The 17,815-nt window shown below is 40.9% G+C and overlaps 1 protein-coding gene across 3 annotated transcripts in view; it reads right to left on the reverse strand.

Annotated features, from left to right (window-relative positions):
- The window catches only part of UBR1 (ubiquitin protein ligase E3 component n-recognin 1), a 67,179-nt gene that overhangs the window by 19,714 nt on the left and 29,650 nt on the right, over window positions 1–17,815 (reverse strand). For all 3 annotated transcript variants that reach the window (XM_053475273.1, XM_053475270.1, XM_053475272.1), the window contains exons 9-28: window positions 17,631–17,732; window positions 17,421–17,509; window positions 14,221–14,319; window positions 13,225–13,382; window positions 12,798–12,897; window positions 11,986–12,114; window positions 11,511–11,691; window positions 11,214–11,275; window positions 10,825–10,935; window positions 8,737–8,802; window positions 8,109–8,213; window positions 7,329–7,392; window positions 7,031–7,155; window positions 6,426–6,478; window positions 4,734–4,836; window positions 2,928–2,976; window positions 2,569–2,723; window positions 1,831–1,930; window positions 1,303–1,412; window positions 896–982 (exon numbers count right to left, since the gene is read on the reverse strand). In XM_053475273.1, the coding sequence (XP_053331248.1) occupies window positions 896–982; window positions 1,303–1,412; window positions 1,831–1,930; window positions 2,569–2,723; window positions 2,928–2,976; window positions 4,734–4,836; window positions 6,426–6,478; window positions 7,031–7,155; window positions 7,329–7,392; window positions 8,109–8,213; window positions 8,737–8,802; window positions 10,825–10,935; window positions 11,214–11,275; window positions 11,511–11,691; window positions 11,986–12,114; window positions 12,798–12,897; window positions 13,225–13,382; window positions 14,221–14,319; window positions 17,421–17,509; window positions 17,631–17,732 (2,048 nt within the window). The remainder of the gene's footprint in view (window positions 1–895; window positions 983–1,302; window positions 1,413–1,830; window positions 1,931–2,568; window positions 2,724–2,927; window positions 2,977–4,733; window positions 4,837–6,425; window positions 6,479–7,030; window positions 7,156–7,328; window positions 7,393–8,108; window positions 8,214–8,736; window positions 8,803–10,824; window positions 10,936–11,213; window positions 11,276–11,510; window positions 11,692–11,985; window positions 12,115–12,797; window positions 12,898–13,224; window positions 13,383–14,220; window positions 14,320–17,420; window positions 17,510–17,630; window positions 17,733–17,815) is intronic.

Below are 17,815 nucleotides of genomic sequence, written 5' to 3' on the forward strand. Positions count from 1 at the left end.
AGATCCTCAACATACAATAGCAAAACAACCCAAATGTTCTTTCATATGCCCACCAGGGCCATCGCTTCCTCGAAAGGGCCCATTCCCCTGAGTGGAGGAACCGGGAAGAGGCTGTCCAAGAAGTATTCCAGGGGGCCTGGTCAACGGAGCTGATACCGGAGGGAGAAGCAAATGAAGACAGAAGAAGAAGCGGAGCTGCGGGAAACGAGACAGGGACACGCAAGCAGTTGCGGGGAAGGTAAGACATTGGGAGAGAGGGAATTTCCTGGGGAGCTGGGAGCTCTGTGTGCCGTCGTGGCAGCCCCATGATGAGTGGCAGCCCCATGATGAGAGGCAGCCCCATGATGAGAGGCAGCCCCATGATGAGAGGCACCCAGGTGAATGCCCCTCCACCCCCTAAGTACCCTACTGGAGCCAGTTAATACCAATGTACACTATATGTGTGTGAATCTAGAATAATCAAGAAAAAAAACGAGCCTTGGTGAAACAACTCATGGGTAATGCCACCTTAAAAGCAGATAAAGCAACCTCTTTGGCCCCCCATTGGTCTTAGAGATTCCTCAAAGTTATATCTGTATAGTGTGGGCTTTATTAAAACAAACTTAAGATCATAAGTAACACGTTTCTTATGTGTAATGCTTGTAAAAAAGAGATCGTTGGTAAATATGTCAATTATCAGGGTTCAGGCTTGGTTTTAAACGTCAGATATTTTATGAATCAGGAACTCTGTATTAGGACATTTTAGGATTTCACATTATATGGCAATAGCGTACTATGGCGGGCTGTAATCTAATTACAAAGCTTATTTTGTTTTCAAGAAATTCATACTTTAATACACTTTCATTAACTGCAAAAATTACAAGGCTCGATTTTTCTCCCACCATGTTGCTCTTACCTCGTCAACCGAAATAACATCAGAAGAAATCGATGCCATTGCGGTCTGGCTGGACTTCTCTCGAAGCCTCTTCACAGTTTCAAACATCTAAAATGAACAAAAAGGCAATCCGTTTTAATGCTGAGTTGTTTGATATTATGTATGTTTGCCTTGTGTTAACAACTGTGGTCTAAGAATATGAGCCTGAAGCACCAATTCCTCCCTTTCAAACTAGCAGAGCTGAAGACGCAATGTCAGGTTTGATGGCAGAGGGTGCACTGATGGTCTTGATGTTCCCCAAAATCACTGCCTGGCCATATCAGCTCAGCTCCCTTGTGTTTGTTATCATGGGCCATAGAAGAACTACACTGCCAATACGAAAATAAATCCATCTTATGAACTGGAACAAGATTATTTTAGTTACTCACCTGCCGCACCCAGCCGACCATATCTTTTTGAGCCTCCAGCAGGGCAACACACCTCAATTTCTCCAAAAGCGTGAGCACGCTCCCAGAGTTCACATCCGCGCTCCCGGCTCCTACACAGGGGAGAAAGAACATACCAATCGAGAAAACTGAAGTGGATGCATTCTTTATATATGATAACTACTCAATGTGTATATAAAGCATTGTATAAGTTACAGAAGCCAAAAACCAAGATTCAAAACGCATAATAAATAGAGAAATATGAAGAAACTGACATTAAATAAGTGTTTTTCGTTGCATTCATTAATTCAAATGTTGGCAGAACTATACAGGGCCAACTTTTTTGAAAGAGAAGCTCACTAGAGTTGGTCCATCATAATGCTTAAAGTCAGGTAGGTGAAAAGGTTAATCCTCCTGCAAAGCCCTTATGCATCCTTTGAATGGATAATACCAAATAACAGAACGTGCCAGTGTTGCTCTTTTAGAATATCAAGTCAAAAAAAAATCTTAGCAGAGACAGCAATGCCTTACTTGTTGCCTTGTGATAGAAATCAAATGTTACATCTTCCTCGGCTGCCTTTTGTAGCTGCTGCTTCTCCTCTAGCAAACCCAGGGCAATGAGGTGGAGCACCTATGCAGGCACAAAACAAATATATGTTCATATACCAGGCATGGAGATGCAGCAAAAATCTCAGCGACTTGAACAACATCCCCAAGGGGTAGCAAGGTCACATGTTACGTTTGTGTCTCCCCGTGCTGGTTCAAAATGGTTTAGAAATGGCACCGCAACGTCAAAACTATTCTGAACCGGTACAAGGAGACAGGAACAAGGTGTCGCAGGGGCCGCAGCTGTGACCACTGCAATCCCTGTAGTTACACCACTGGCAAGGTCCCTTCGCTTGATTGCCTCGCGCCTATCCAAAGCCCACAATGAGGTGTCTATTGTGCTTCCTAGACCATGCTCATAGAAGGTGTTAGACCTCTTTACCTCACCTACAATTCCATGTTAGAAGACTTGCAGCACACATTATGTTGCCTCCATGTGGCTATCCTACATTCAGAGTGTAGCCTTTGCTTAAAACAAGTCTCTACATGTTTTCCAAATACACATAGGTTCTCTTTCAGATATGAAAAAACTACTATTTGAAAGCCTGCTCATTAAAGAGCCCTGACTGTTACCTTCTATCTTTTCATAGAAGAAAGAAAAATGATAAAAGCAGTCATGAACTGAACTGCCAGCATCTCCTACAAGAGACAAGATCATTGTACCATCTGGATCATGGCTTCTGTCCATGTGTTTGGCTCATCCTCTGTTGCCCTCTGGAGAATTGTTCGGAGTAGATGCATCATGACATCGCAACACAGGAGGTTAATCACATTACGAAAAGCGGGGCTGAATTCTGGAGGGGGTGGTGGAGGCAAAGCTGTACAAGTAAGATAGAAATAAACCCATAAATTCTTTGTGTTAGTGTAAAACTTACAACACTGTTTCTATGGCATTACAGCGGTTCCAATATCAAGCTCTTACAACAATATCTTAAGTAGCTTTTGTGACCTAAGAACCAAAACTATGCCAAAGCACGCACACAATGCGGGAGCAAGTCTGACAAAGCACCCTGCACCTTTACCTTCAGAGCTATTGTCCTGCTTTCGTCTCTTCTTCTGGGTGTGTTCAGCCTGCAGTAACACACAAAATAATATCCGTATACACACAAACGGTAATAATACACCAGAAGAATGAGGAACACAATACATACATAAGTATATATATATATATATATATATATATATATATACACACAGTACTGTTCAAAAGTTTTAGGCAGGTGTGGACACATGCTGTAAAGTTAGAACGCTTTCAAACACATTAATACAACAAATGCAAACAAAGAGAACAGAAGTGTATTTAAAACCAATAATGGGTGTGACCTGAGCCCTGTCCTGCCCTGCGCACACTCTGCCTACATTGAACATGCTCCGCCCACATTTGCTAATGCTTTCCCAAGTACAACCCTTTCCTATCAGCATGGATGGCACCATGGATGGATTTTTGTGCCTCTGAGAATATAGATCCGCTCACATAAACAGAAGCTTATCACTAGTATGCAAGTACATACTCTTCCTATACAGAAGAGAATAAATGTGAATATATAGCTCAATAGATATAATTAGCACCGTACATAAATGGCTAGTGTTTGTATTACCTACTGAAAGCAGACCGTGCCCTTCATGTATTTATAGGTGACAGGGCCACTTTAAAAGCAACAAAATAGAGTTGGAGCCATGGGCAAACAGGGGGTGCCTTGGGCATATAGGAATAGGTTTGAGCTGAGCTGTGGGTCAAATTTACTGGCTGCATGCTTATCGCTTAATTTAAAGCTTACTCACGGCTTCTTAAAAAAAAAAAACAAAAAAAAAAAGTCTAAAACTTTACCAAAAATTTACCAAACAATCTCGATAGATTTATTGGAAGTCATTATAAGAAAAACTTAATCTCTAAAATTGGGAAATTGTCAGAACAGCTATCTATTCAAGAGAAATCTAACACTATTATGAAATGGGAATCCGAATTAGCCATCTGCTATCCGGCAGAAGTTTGGTACTCCGCTTGGGTTAATGTTAGAAGAGCTATGCACTGTATAAATCTTCATGAACAGTTTTTTAAACTATTGCATAGATGGTACTATGTTCCTTCTACTCTATTCAAAATAGCAGGAATTAACTCCAACAAATGTTGGAGGTGTAAAACTGAAGTAGGAACAGCGGCTCACATGTGGTGGAACTGCGACAGATTAAACAACTTAAAATTTGAACTTATGGATCTTCTTAAAAATTTATTTGGATTTCAATGGAATCTCTCTCCTGAATCCTTTCTATTTCATATAGATATACCTCTTAAAAATAAATCAAATCTTTATTTAGCTATCAATATATTTGCAGCGATTAAAATCTGTATTGCGCGCAATTGGAAGTTAGAAATAATTCCGACGTGGTCACAAATCTTGAGTCAAATTGATTATCAATACAATATGGAGAAACATTATTTCAGAACATACAGTAGCCTAAAAAAATATGATCTTATTTGGCTCCCCTGGCGAAAAACACAACACGACACAGTCTGACATAGTTTGACTTTATTTCCTTGGCAGTTAGGTCTATTTAGTTATACCCCTGACAGTTATCAAATCTGAAGATGAAACTAATTTGGCTGTATGTTAGTTGGCCGTCTGAAGAATGAATGTCTGTTTTTTTAGGAATTAACATCTCTGTTTGGATATTGAGAAATGATATAGCACTTATAAGTAAATCTGTTCATAAATTTTAAAGAATGTATGATGAAAAAATTTAAACTTAATAAAAAGAATAAATGAAAAAAAAAAACAAAAAAAACAAACAAATGAAACAAAACCTCTTGTACGAAGGGCGGCTCTTACCTTACTGCGCTGGGTCTTGGTATAATGATAAAAGAACACATTGAACTGATCGAGGTAATCATCCTTCAGCTCATACACGCCATGTCCCGATACCCCAGGTTTCCTGTATGAAGATAACACAACTTTACACAATACCTACCCCACCTGTGTGCTCAAGGTAAAATTGACTACTCCTAATGCTGGCCCAGCAAACTCATACATCTGCACCCAACTTTACCAAGCCATACCCACTTCAAATCCATTAATATCTCATTCCTCATACACTGTCCGTTCTTTCTATGTTGATTAATAGGTTTGGGGTATTATAGCATTCAATTACCGTATTTGCTCGATTATAAGACGACCCTGATTATAAGACGACCCCCCAAAATCTGAATATTAACTTAGGAAAAAAAGAAAAAGCCTGAATATAAGACGACCCCAAAGGAAAAAAGTTTTACCAGTAAATGTTAATTCATGTAAACTATTTTTTTTTTAATAAAAGCTATGATTGAGAAAAATATTTTTTTGGTTTTTATTTCTTGTATTTTCCAACCTGTCCCCCAGTTACGCACATCTGCCCCCAGGCTTGCCACTCCAATATGGCACTGTGGCCCATGATATGTCTTTTAACCCTCTATATGCCACTGTGCCCCATGGTATGCCTTTTGACCCCCTATGTGCCACTCTGCCTCCAGAAATGCCTTATACCTCTATATCCCATTCTAGCATTTAGGGGGTTAAAATGCATATTATGGGGCAGAGTGGCATATAGGGAGGTATAAGGCATTTCAGGAGGCAGAGTGGCATTAAGGGAGTTAAAAGGCATTGTATAGAGCACTCTGCCTCCAGAAATGCCTTATATCCCTATATGCCACTCTGGCATTTAGGGGGTTAAAAGGCATATTATGGGGCAGAGTGGCATATAGGGAGGAATAAGGCATTTCAGGAGGCAGAGTGCTCTATTAAATGCCCCCTTAACGCCACTCCAGAAATGCCCTATGCCCCCATTTAACACACACACACCCTATACCCCCATTTAGCTAACACACACACACACTCTCTCTCTCCCCCCTTCTCTCACCCCTCTCTCCCCTCTCAGCCCTCTCTTACCGGTGCTTCCAGCCGGGGCAGCGGGTTGACGTCGCCTTCCGCTGCAGCCGGAAGGAGGTGGAGTTGGCAGCGGGGGTTTGTATGCGTCCGTCGCGTATACTTTCCCCGGCTGTCAGAGATCAGAGTTCCCCGCACCGGTGCAACCCCCGCTGCTAGCCACACCTCCTTCCGACACAGACACAGACAACCCCCGCTGCTAGCCACACCTCCTCCCGACTGCAGCGTATGTTGTCTACGCGGATCGCGTAGACGTCAACCCGCTGCCCCGGCAATACAGCAGGAAGCACCGGTAAGTGTGTGTATGATGGGGGAGGGGAGAGACAGGAGGATCCAGGTCCCCTGCAGCGGTGCGGGGGATCTGGAACTTAGGCTCATAGTCAGACCTCTATTTGAGGTCTGATTAGAAGACGACCCCGATTAGAAGACGAGGGGTATTTTTCAGAGCATTTGCTCTGAAAAAAACCTCGTCTTATAATCGAGCAAATACGGTATATCCTATTGTGACATATTTATCATTTCAGTAGTATATACACACACTTACATATATACACACACATACACATACTTATATACACATTCATACATATTTTGTATTCTTACTTAAAAGTGGCCACTTTATTGATCACTTTATCCAAACATACGTCGGTGTTTTCCTACAAAATAAATGCATAAATAAACATATAACAGTTTATCATCTACTGTATTCCGAGGTTCCGTATATTGTCATTAAGGGGCGAACCAATATATATATAATTCATATTGCACATAAAAGCTCTAATTAAAAAGATACCCTATAAATTAGATCGTATACCTTATTTTTAAGTCTATTTTAAAGCTAGAGTAACAGCCTAGGGGGCCTGATTAGCTGATTTGTTCTGCCTCTTGTCACATTAATCCATTAAGACATATTATGACCTTTGCCTCCAATGAATGAAACAGACAGACACATCGAGGATTATGTCTAAAAAGTGATTTCATCAATAAGAGTATTCCGTTGGTTGCTATGGTGATACGACTACCTTTCAAATTTGGCTCCATAATCCCTTTTTATACACAGGCTCCAATCTGTGTCAGTAGAGATCTTTTTTATGGCTTTGAGAGGCAATGGGGTGGATTAGTAATTCCCCTTAGCCCGTCCCTGGACAGTTCACCCGGAAGTAAAGTGCGTTTAATGAATGAAATTACTCAAAAAGACACAGACGTACAGTTTCAGGCAAGGCCTTGGCAATTGTGCTGTGGGCCATGGGTTCAATGCAAAGCAGGTGAACGATCTCCCGCATCATGCATTCTTCTGCGGTCACGTCGCTAATGCCGGGAACGTACCTCTCTCCTGAGTGCAGACAGAAAGAGGACGCAATAAACTTCCATTCACTTCAGAGAAATAGATCAGTAGTTAGAACGCATGTGTTTCAAGTCTTTACAGAACATTTTAAGATACCATTATGCTTTTATTTAGCACCATTTTTTTCTTTGACAGGCGAAAGAGATTTATGAATAACTTACCAATTACACAAATCAGAACATCTAGCATTTCTTCAATAAGTATGTTTCTTTGCCTTGCCAGGTCCTGAAACCGGTAAAGTACAATAAGGATTGTGTAAACCGAACAAAGCGAAATTATGTCAACCTTGGGGTCCAATTAATAAGTTCCTGATGCGGTGCATGGTGGACGATTCCACGCTATGCATCTATCATCGTGGAATCTGTAGGTTTCACACTTGAATCACTGCATGAAAGGGAAGACTCTGTGATCTTAATAGAAGGTAAAAATAATTGCTAAGCATCATGGATGATATACAACAGGTGAAGAGCTATCTGCGGGTTACCCCGGCTGTAGAATATTTATCCCAGACACCAAAAACATATAGTACAAGGACTATATATATATATATATATATATATATATATATATATATACATACACATACATATACACACACACCAGGGAACCAGTTTAAGGTATGACAAAAGAATACTGTTCTTTGAGATATTCACTTAATTTGGGCATGTGAGTGAGTGAAAAGTACCCTTTTCTCTCCATCATCATTAAAGTTTATAGTGCCCTGAGCAACCCCTAAAATTCCACAAAGCATCCACATTTCCAGTGTTCCCCATTACAAATTTGGAACCCCTCTATTTATCACAGCACGCGTGGTTTTGTTCTTCCTCAGTGTCAACCATCTTTCCCTTATTTTCCCTACAACTAAAATAGCAAAAGTATTGCTTGCTGATGGCACCTGAATGCCCAATGCTTGGGCGCTCTGATGGCCTAGAATTTCATACCATATCTTTGGGGGGTGCTGTGGTCTTGGAGAAGGCTTCCTCAAGCTCAAACCTCTGTAGCATCAGCAGCAGGAAACTATTGGGATCCATTAAGGATGCGCCAATCTGTGGACACCACATCATACAAAAAAGTGGTTACAGGCCATAGGTTTATGCTAACAGTACACAACAAGATAGTAAACAACAGAAAATGTTATTTTCCCAAGAAAATAGAGAAATAATTAAAAGAACCATACATTTACCAATATGAGCTACTAGTAAACTAATATGATGTATTGCATTATTAGTAAGCCAAGTGGGACTGGCAGAAGGCTTAATCTTCTTTCTTAACAGATACATTTCTGAATGTAGTGATTAAAAAACTGTGTTCAAATTACGCATTACACCCTGGAACTCTCACACAAGCCAAATAGCAGGACTGTTGAGCTAAATTAATCTTCTGCAATGCGAATAACCTGAGGGCTAGCAAAGAAAAGAAAAAGGATTCCAATTAAGCCATCAATGCATCTGCATGCAAAAAAAAAATGCTAATTAAAAGGTAAAGCAGATGTATTATGCATTAAAGTTTCAATGATGGCTGGACTGTCACTTTAAGACCAAATACATCAACAGCAGTCAACAAAAGTACCTGAAGCATCACAATGTCCTTGTCATACATCTCGTCCCTGCACTTAACATCTTGGTAGTAGAACACCTAAAAAGAACACCCCACCATAAATAATTTAGGCAAGTAACTAGGGCTGAAACAACTAATCGATAAAATCTATAATAATCGATAATGAAAATCGTTGTCAACGATTTTCATTATCGATTAATCGGATCGATTTTTATCGATTATAAAAAGTTTTTTTTCAGAGCAAATGCGACGTCTGTTTGAGGTCGGATTATAACACCGGAATCCAGATCCCCCGCTACGCTGCAGGGGACCTGGATTCCCCTCACTGTCGGCCGGTCTCTCACTTCCGTCTCTCTCCCCCTCCCATACATCACTCTGCCTCTCTACCCGGCACCGTTACTGACACAGGCACTTTCCCTGCAGCTTCATAAAAGCCTCAGTGTAAGTGAAGGTGAGTAACGGAGTCTGTCTGTGCGATGCAGACCCCCACCGGATGACAGAGAATCATCCTCTCTGATAGCCGGTGAGGGTCTGCATCGCACAGACAGACTCTGTTACTGCCCTTCACTTACACTGAGGCTTCTATGAAGCTGCAGTGAAAGTGCCTTCAGTAACGGAGCCGGGTAGAGAGGCAGAGCGGTGTATGGGAGGGGGGAGGAGTCAGAGGGGTGTATGGGAGCCACCCTCCAATACACCACTCTGGCTCCTCCCCCTCTCATACGCCACTCTGCCTCTCTACCCGGCTCCCTGGTGTCTTGTCAGAAACGGAGGTTCACAGGAGGCAGAGTGGAGTATGGGAAGGGGGAGGAGGCAAAGTGATGTATGGGAGGGGGAGGAGCCAACGTTATGTATGGGAGGGGGAGGAGGCAGAGTGGAGTATGGGAGGAGCCAGAGTGGAGTATGGGAGGGGGGAGGAGCCAGAGTGGTGTATGGGAGGAGGCAGAGTGGAGTATGGGAGGGGGAGGAGCCAAAGTGATGTATTGGAGGGGAGGAGGCAGAGTGGTATATGGGAGGGGGAGGAGGCAAAGTAATGTATGGGAGGGGAGGAGCCAAAGTGATGTATGGGCGGGGGAGGAGGCAGAGTGGTGTATGGGAGGGGGGAGGAGGCAGAGTGGAGTATGAGGGGGGAGGAGCCAGAGTGGTGTATGGGAGGGGGAGGAGCCAGAGTGGTGTATGGGTGAGTTATAATGGTGTATGGGGGTATTATGAATTTTTAGGGCATATAGGGGGTATAAGGCATATGGATATTAGGCATATCAGGGGGGCATAAACATATCTGGGAGTAAAAGGTATATCAGGGGGCTCAGTGGCATATAGGGGGTATAAGACATATCGATTTTAGGCATATCAGGGGGGCATAAAACAAATCTGGGGGTAAAAGGTATATCAGGGGGCTCAGTTGCATATCACTGGCATATAAGGAGTATAAGGCATATCAGGGGGCACAGTGGCATATCAGGGGGCACAGTGGAATCTGGCATATAAGAGGTATAAGGCATATATAGGGGCAGAGTGGCAAGCTGGGGGTCAGTTTGGTAAATAAAAAAATTTAAACAAGGCTTTTTTCTCAGTTTTTATTAAATATGAGAAATAGTTAACATATGAATTAATATTTACTAATAACTTTGTATTAAAACCTAGTTTGAGAAACACTGTGTTTGGGGTCTTGTAGCTTTTATTATTATGTCAGTAAAATAAGAAGGTGAATAGAGAGAGGCCATTGCAATAAAGAGATGAAAGTGTAAATTGTACGTTTTTTATTGCAATTTTTATTCAATTTAAAATAATGTATTTTTTTTATCCGATTAATCGAAAAAACAATCGGCCAACTAATCGATTATTAAAATAATCGTTAGTTGCAGCCCTACAAGTAACATACTTTCACTGAAATAAAAGGCAAAGTTTGTACACATTAAAATAAGCAATGTATGGAATGTGCAAAAAAAAAAAAGTCTTCATATTAGAAGAAAAAGGTTAACAATAACACAATGTTAAAAGGTTGCATGGCCTCCTTGCAAAAATATATTGTTCTACAAAGAAGTATTACTATAAAAAATAAAATTCACAAGTGCATATATTTTATGCATGAGTTTGCAATACCTGGCTGATAATGGTGAGACCGTTTCTCCGCCACATTTCAGCGGCCACTTGCCCGACTAGTACTAGGCACCTCAGAGGGCACTCGATAAGACTTTCAACCAGGAATTCCTCCTAAACAGCGGCGAGAAATATACAAGAACATAACGGTAGTATAAAGAGTGGCGACCATGCAGCTGCAAATCAGAATATTAAAGACCTAGATCTTCAGAGTAATTATGTTTAAATATTATGAAGAAAAAAAAGGAGAGATCTACTCAACTGGGTGTCCACAAAATCCAAACCGTTTTCTATAGTGCCCTGTTTTCAGACACTTTAATTGATTAAATCAAATAAATATTTGACAGGATATATCTACTGTGCAAGGATACTAATGATACGTTTGTACTTACAGTGGGAATAATATGAGGTAGTCTGGCGATGGTGCCCGTCTTACTCATATGCGCATGCAGACCTAAAACACAAGAGCACGGTTAAAGAAATGAAGATGAAGATCACAGTGTTACTAGATCTATATCTAGCTTCATTCTGTTTCTCTAGCCTCTTACTTTAATGAGTGCATCGCCATTAGGCAAATCTCACCTATGTTACGCAATACTTTCTACACCACCATAAAAACAACACACATTAAAATGATTAAATAGATTTCACAGATGATGAGATATGGAAAATGCTGGTGTAATACATACCTGCCAAAAGCCGAGAGAGAGGTAGGTGGATACTGACAGGATCTACAGACACACGAAATGGGTAACTTTCATAAGAATGGCCACACATATTGATCCGTGTCTTCTCCTGACAGCTGCTGGCACTGCTACACCGGAGGACTGATTGGTAGCATTCCCTGTAGGCCTCCAGCAAGACCTCTTCCTTTTGTAGACGAAAAGTAGAAATCAAACCAAAAAAACACTCTGTGTCATTATCCGTTCCAAGCATTAAGCCGATTAATAATTCTGTGTAAAGAATGTACGATAGTACACATCTGTGAAATAAATGAGAGCAGCAACTTGTGCCGGGCAGAAAAAAGAAGTCCTTTTTTGCACAATGCCCCTGGTACCAATGGAACTAGCTTATTTTTATTTATCAGGAGATTTGCACAGCAGTCCTCTCCATGTAACTACATATTTTCTGGATACAGAAGATTTTCTTCTTTATTTCTCTTACGTTACTGGCGCACCACTCCTGGATCAGCATTAAAACGTTCTTCAGCTGCATCTGCATGACTATGGCTGCTTCCCAGTCGGAGTCCATCTCCACATGTTGCCCTATCATCCTACTGATGGCCTCCATGCCCTGCCGGAGTAAAGCTCAACGTCAGAAAATGATTTCACTGAATGGCCTCATAGATGCATCACCCGCAAGGCAAAGTGGTGACACCTTACCATAGCTTATTTATAAAAAAAGCATGGGGGGCCCTCATTGGTGCCCTACCTAAAGCCAAGTGTTATATGAATCTGGCTGTGAATGGTCCAGTGTGTTCAACAAAGATCTTTTGGCAGATCTGTCATTATATTCTAATATTAAAAATGGTAATTACATTCAAATAAGACAAAGTGGAAAAAAAACAAAAAACTACCACGAATGCAAAAAACAAACAAACCCCATAACAAAAAAGCCTTACACTTGTCAGCGCCCTCTTCTTGTGTCACATGACTGTACAATAAAATTAAAAAAACCGAGTGAAAATATAAATGGGTCAGAGTAGGCACAAGATTAATTTCTGGCAGGTTCTGGCTTCTTTACTTTCACCAAGTGTTGTATGCCATAGGTGGGTTAGCACCTTCTTGCAGATCAATATTAACTATCATCAAAGCTGCCTTGATTCATTGAAAGGCGCCCACTTACTAAACAGAACAGCAAACCAAAAGAGTCTCGGAATTAAAGGTGCAACAGAAGATAGAAGCTACTGACGAGCCATCGCTGTTTTCATGCATCAAACACAGTTGCCAAACCCCACCATAACTCATTATCGTTACCTGCATACAGGATAATACATATAAGAATGATTTAAATCCCTCCAGGAACTTAACTCTCAACTTCTCCGACCATGATGTTGGTACACTGATAAGAATGTACCTAAAAGAATAAAAAAAAATAAACACATTTGTATTTTAGAGATTACATTTTATTTAATTCACAGCGTAAAGTATATAGGAGAACAGTGAATCAATACAGTACACAGGAAAATACATGTAAAACAACTTGTACTGATGCAACGTATTTTGCGCACGATACAAAAATGGCAGAAGATTTACATGGACAAGGTAACATCTGGCTGGAATATTTCCTATCCAGTTGAAAATCTCTAAATGCTGTGTTATTATATGAGAATGTACATTAGTTTTTTGATATTTCAGACACTCCATAGAACATCCATCAACAAAGGGTTCTTTCTCCACTTACTTTAGGTCACATATTGTGGCATAAACTCTGCAGAACCTGTCTTGGCTGTAGCCTTGGAAGTTAAACTTGTTGTCTGAATCTAGATATTCCGGCAGGACTTCCAGAAGAGTCTCAGTGATGACTTTTATTACGTTTTGCTCCTCGATGAGCAGCCGAGCCTGTGCAAAAATGCAGATATTCAGATCAACAAACACAGCATGATCCGCAGTGTTGGTTCCCAAGAGACAGAAAAAAGGTTAATGGAGGTAGAATTCTAACATGATGTTCTGTTTTCAGGACAAAATGCACCCAAAAAGTATATTATGCCAAAGTGAGAGAAAACAGTCCCAGAAAAGAGTAAGGAGTAATATATATCTGGATATGGTTTGGTGTAAGAACACTAGATTATGGTTGTAGAGCTAGGACTTGTGATGCAGAGCAACACACATACAATGAAGAGGGAATGGTCATTACATTTTGGATTAGAGTTAGGGTGCAGTTATTCAGATTATTAAAGTGGATATGTCCTTTCTCCCTAATAAATACATTTTAGGTCAGTAAACAAAATAGATCGATGTAGTACTGTTACTAAAAAAAAAAAAAACCCTTATGTGGGAGCAGATATCTTAGCTTCTCATTCCAAGGATTTCTATAACTATTTTTCCATCATGGGTTCCAAGTCCTTTTTCGTGATGCCACTGTCCCCCTCTGATTGGACCAGGGGTCCTTTGTAAAGCCTAGTTCGGCTACCTTTTGTCATATATCTTCCATGAGCTTTTTATAATTTAAATATGTCCAAAACCAATTACACTAATTTAAAAACAAAAAGCACAAGATATAATAGTAGGTTTAATATGAGAATGTGGGTATCCGTAATGACGTGACGGTTTTCCTTTAAGCACGTGGTATGTACCGATTTAACGGATTCATGTTTCATGCTATTGTAAAAGGGTAATTTTTCTTTGCGTCATGTAGAATCGGATATGTGATTTAGCTGATAACATGTCCTGTACATACCAAAGTGGGAACAGTGAACACCTGCACGGAAAATGCTGTGACCGAGATGTTCCTGTCTCGATCGTCATCCATGTATTCCTTCTGTACTTGTTTGTAATGCTGCAGAAAGGATAAAAACCAATACCATACAGCCAAGTTACCAGAGATTCCGGGAACAGCATCACCAAACATCTACAAATGTTATTTTACTTTAATATATGCAGAATTTGGGACGTATCAGCGGTTAGAAGGGCAAGAGGAGAAGGGAGAGAACTTCAGGAACTTGATTCAGCTTCTGTGAACTGAACTTCTAAACTTCTGTGAAACCCTCCACTGGCTTCCTATTTCCTTTAGAATTAACCCCTTGGCTGCTAAGCCATTTCCTACCCTGGTGCTAAGCTGGTTTTTGGCATTTTGGTGCATCTCACGTTTAAACGCGTTTAGAAGTAAATTTCTTGGGAATAAACTACACAAACCATATTTTGGTTTTTTCAGCACACCCAGCAGATTCCAAATATACCATTTTTATATGTGTATGTCTCATTAGGTTTGCAAAATAAAGCCAAAAATGGGAAAAAAGTGTAATTTTTCACTTCTGACTCAATAAAAACTAGTTTGTAATGTTATTTTTCTAAACTCTAATATCAAAAGCTGTGTTGCTAAATATTTGTAGTAGGTAACCGGTCTAAAATAAACAGAAATTGAGAACAGTAGACTGTGTTTTTCTAATATTTTATAGCTAAAAGTTAAATTTATTAGACTATCACAAAAGACATCTTTAAATTTAATGCATGGCTGCCGTCAGTTAAACAGCTCTAGCTGCCCGGGATGTTAAAATATGCCAACAAAACTATATATTTTTAGAAACTACACCCCTAACTGCAGCAAATGAGGTCTTAGTTGTATGTGTATCACAAATCTGATGTGCACAACAAATAAGTGAATATCACACTTCTAAAAATAAAAAAAAATTTAAATTAAAAGCGACAAGTTCATTTATGTCTTGCGCACTCCAGACTTGTGCTACCAATACATGCAGCCCCTGATTTGATGCGCCAAGGGGTGTAGTTTCTGAAAATATATACTTTATGTACCATAATTTAACTTTCCAGCTGTCTAGAGCTGTCTAAATGCAGGCATCACCCCTAAATGTTTTAAGACAATTTTTTAACAAGATTCTCCAATCTGCCATATCTGAAGTTAAAGTGGTCTAGACATCTGGGAAGTTAAATTGGGGTACATAAAGTACATATTTCAAGAAACTACACCCTTTGGAGCTTCAAATGAGGGGTTACATGTATTTCTAGGACAAAAGTTGAGTGCACAAATAATGATGGAATATGTCGCTTTGGCCAGAAAATATGTTTTTTCTAACCATAGAGACATGTTCATTTGTGTCTTGCGCACTCCAGGTTTGTACTAGAAACACATGCAGCCCCTCATTTGATGCGGCAAGGGGTGTAGTTTTTTGCAAATATGTACTTTTTGTGCCATAATTTAACTTCTTACGTGAGCAGTAATGCCACGTCAAGGCTTCAACCCTAATTACTTCACACGCCTTTCATATCTCCATTCACTCACAGAAGCACACACCATTCTTTCCCCTTACAATCCCAAAGAAATGATTGTAAAGGGAGAAAAAAAAAATCACTTTTACAGAAAAAATAAGTTTTGCAGTAAAAATGCAAGGCGCTTTAAAGTTAAACTAGTTTATGTTTAGATAATTTAATTTTGATCTTTATTTATCTGCCTTTAGAGACCCCCAAATAATTTTTTTTACTTTTTTTGTAGATTTTTATTTTTTTAACTTAATATTTTTTATTCTTTTTTCACAAGCATTATACCGTTGGAAAGGTGAGGCGATTACCTTTCCAACGGTATATGTTGGGGGTCTGTAGTTGCTTAGAAGCCTGACATACAGGCATCTAAGCAGCATGCCCCCATACCTCTTTAACTGACAATTGTCAGTTTTCAATAAAGTTGCGCGGTGACGTCATCGCGTCATTACGCACGACGTCACCGGCCGGATCGGGGGGTCCCAGTGATGCCCTTCAATATGAGGGGCAGATCGCCGGGGTAGGTGGTGATGGGGGTCCACAGACCTCCATCAAGGTAAGATAGTGCTAGCGACGGCATGGTGCCGTCGTTAGCACCTGACTGGGACTGCTAGCGACGACACCATGCCGTCGTTAGCAGTCAAGGGGTTAAATTTAAAATCCTGGTAATGACCAGGGGCGTAACTAGAAACCTCAGGGCCCCGGTGCGTGAATCTGTTAAGGGCCCCCCCACCTCACGATCTACCCTCTCCCTCCCTACCCCCCCTTCTCACGATCTACCCACTCCCTCCCTACACCCCCTTTGTAGGTCACTTACCGTCAACTCCTGTGTTGGGAGCGTGAGGCATTTGTCTCGGGTGCCGGTGCTTCACTGCTGAGCGCCGGCATATGACGTCATATGCCGGCGCTCAGTGTGAAACGCTGGCACCCGAGACAAACGCCTCACGCTCCCAACACTGCACTCTGGGCAGCGCTGAGGCAGGTGACAGCGGCGGCAGCGGCGGCGGCGGCAGCGGTGGCGGGGAGCAGAGGCATCCTGGATTTCTGTCAGTCAGGGGGGCCCAAGAGTTGCCGAGCGGTCGTTTTCAGCAAAATACTCTCCTACTCGATCCTTACTTTCTTCCCATGGGTTAAGGCTCTCCTCCTCACTTATCACAGCTTCCTTTTCCCGTTTACAAGATTTCACTCAAGCTGCCCCATATCTCTGGAACTGAACCTTCAGCATTCACCCTCCCTCCCAACATTCAAGAAACATCTCAAAACTCACTTCTTCAGAGAAGCCGCACCATCTTAGCTGCTAGAACCTCATTGTCATTGATACGACCGCCACACTACCTCTCACCCTTTCTCTGTGCCTTATGTTTGTCACCTCATTCCCTCAAGATTATAAGCTTGCGAGCCGAGCTCTATTCACCTAATGTATCGGTTTGTCTTAGTCTGTCAATTCTTATCTTGTCTTGTCATACCCCTTGAATATATGTATTGTATTAAGCGCTGCGTAAATTGTTGGCGCTATATAAATAAAAGATAATAACAAAAATAATAAGTGCGAAGGCAAAAAATTACTGATATGATCATGATTTGTGTTAAAAATGCAGAAAGACAAAAAAATTGTAAAATCTGAACAGTGGTGAAACAGCACACGGAGAGACTTATCCCCCTTACCTTCACAAACTCTACTGCAAATAGTTTCTTATACTCTACTTCCATGAAGAAGCTGCTGAATATCAGGTCATGTAGAACCTTCCGGACGCCTAATAAGAAGACATATTGTTTAAGATTCCTGTTGAGGTGTATTCTTGCACAAAAGAAATGAGAGAAGAGAAAGAAATGGAGAAGTCATTTAAGTCATTGAAAGAACGAACGTGTTCATACCCTTATGGAGCTTGGCATCCCATAGAATTAGCTGGCTGACATAGCACTGCTGGTTGGAAGAAGCCGTCAGACAAACCTGGCAGAAGATTTGACGAAAGTCACCTGGCGGTGGGTAAACAGAGATTTTGCAGTGAATACTGGGGCAAACATGAATATAATGTATATCAGCCACATGACAAATCTGT

The sequence above is a fragment of the Spea bombifrons genome, chromosome 9 (assembly GCF_027358695.1).
Source record: "Spea bombifrons isolate aSpeBom1 chromosome 9, aSpeBom1.2.pri, whole genome shotgun sequence".
Taxonomy (NCBI): Eukaryota; Metazoa; Chordata; class Amphibia; order Anura; family Pelobatidae; genus Spea; species Spea bombifrons.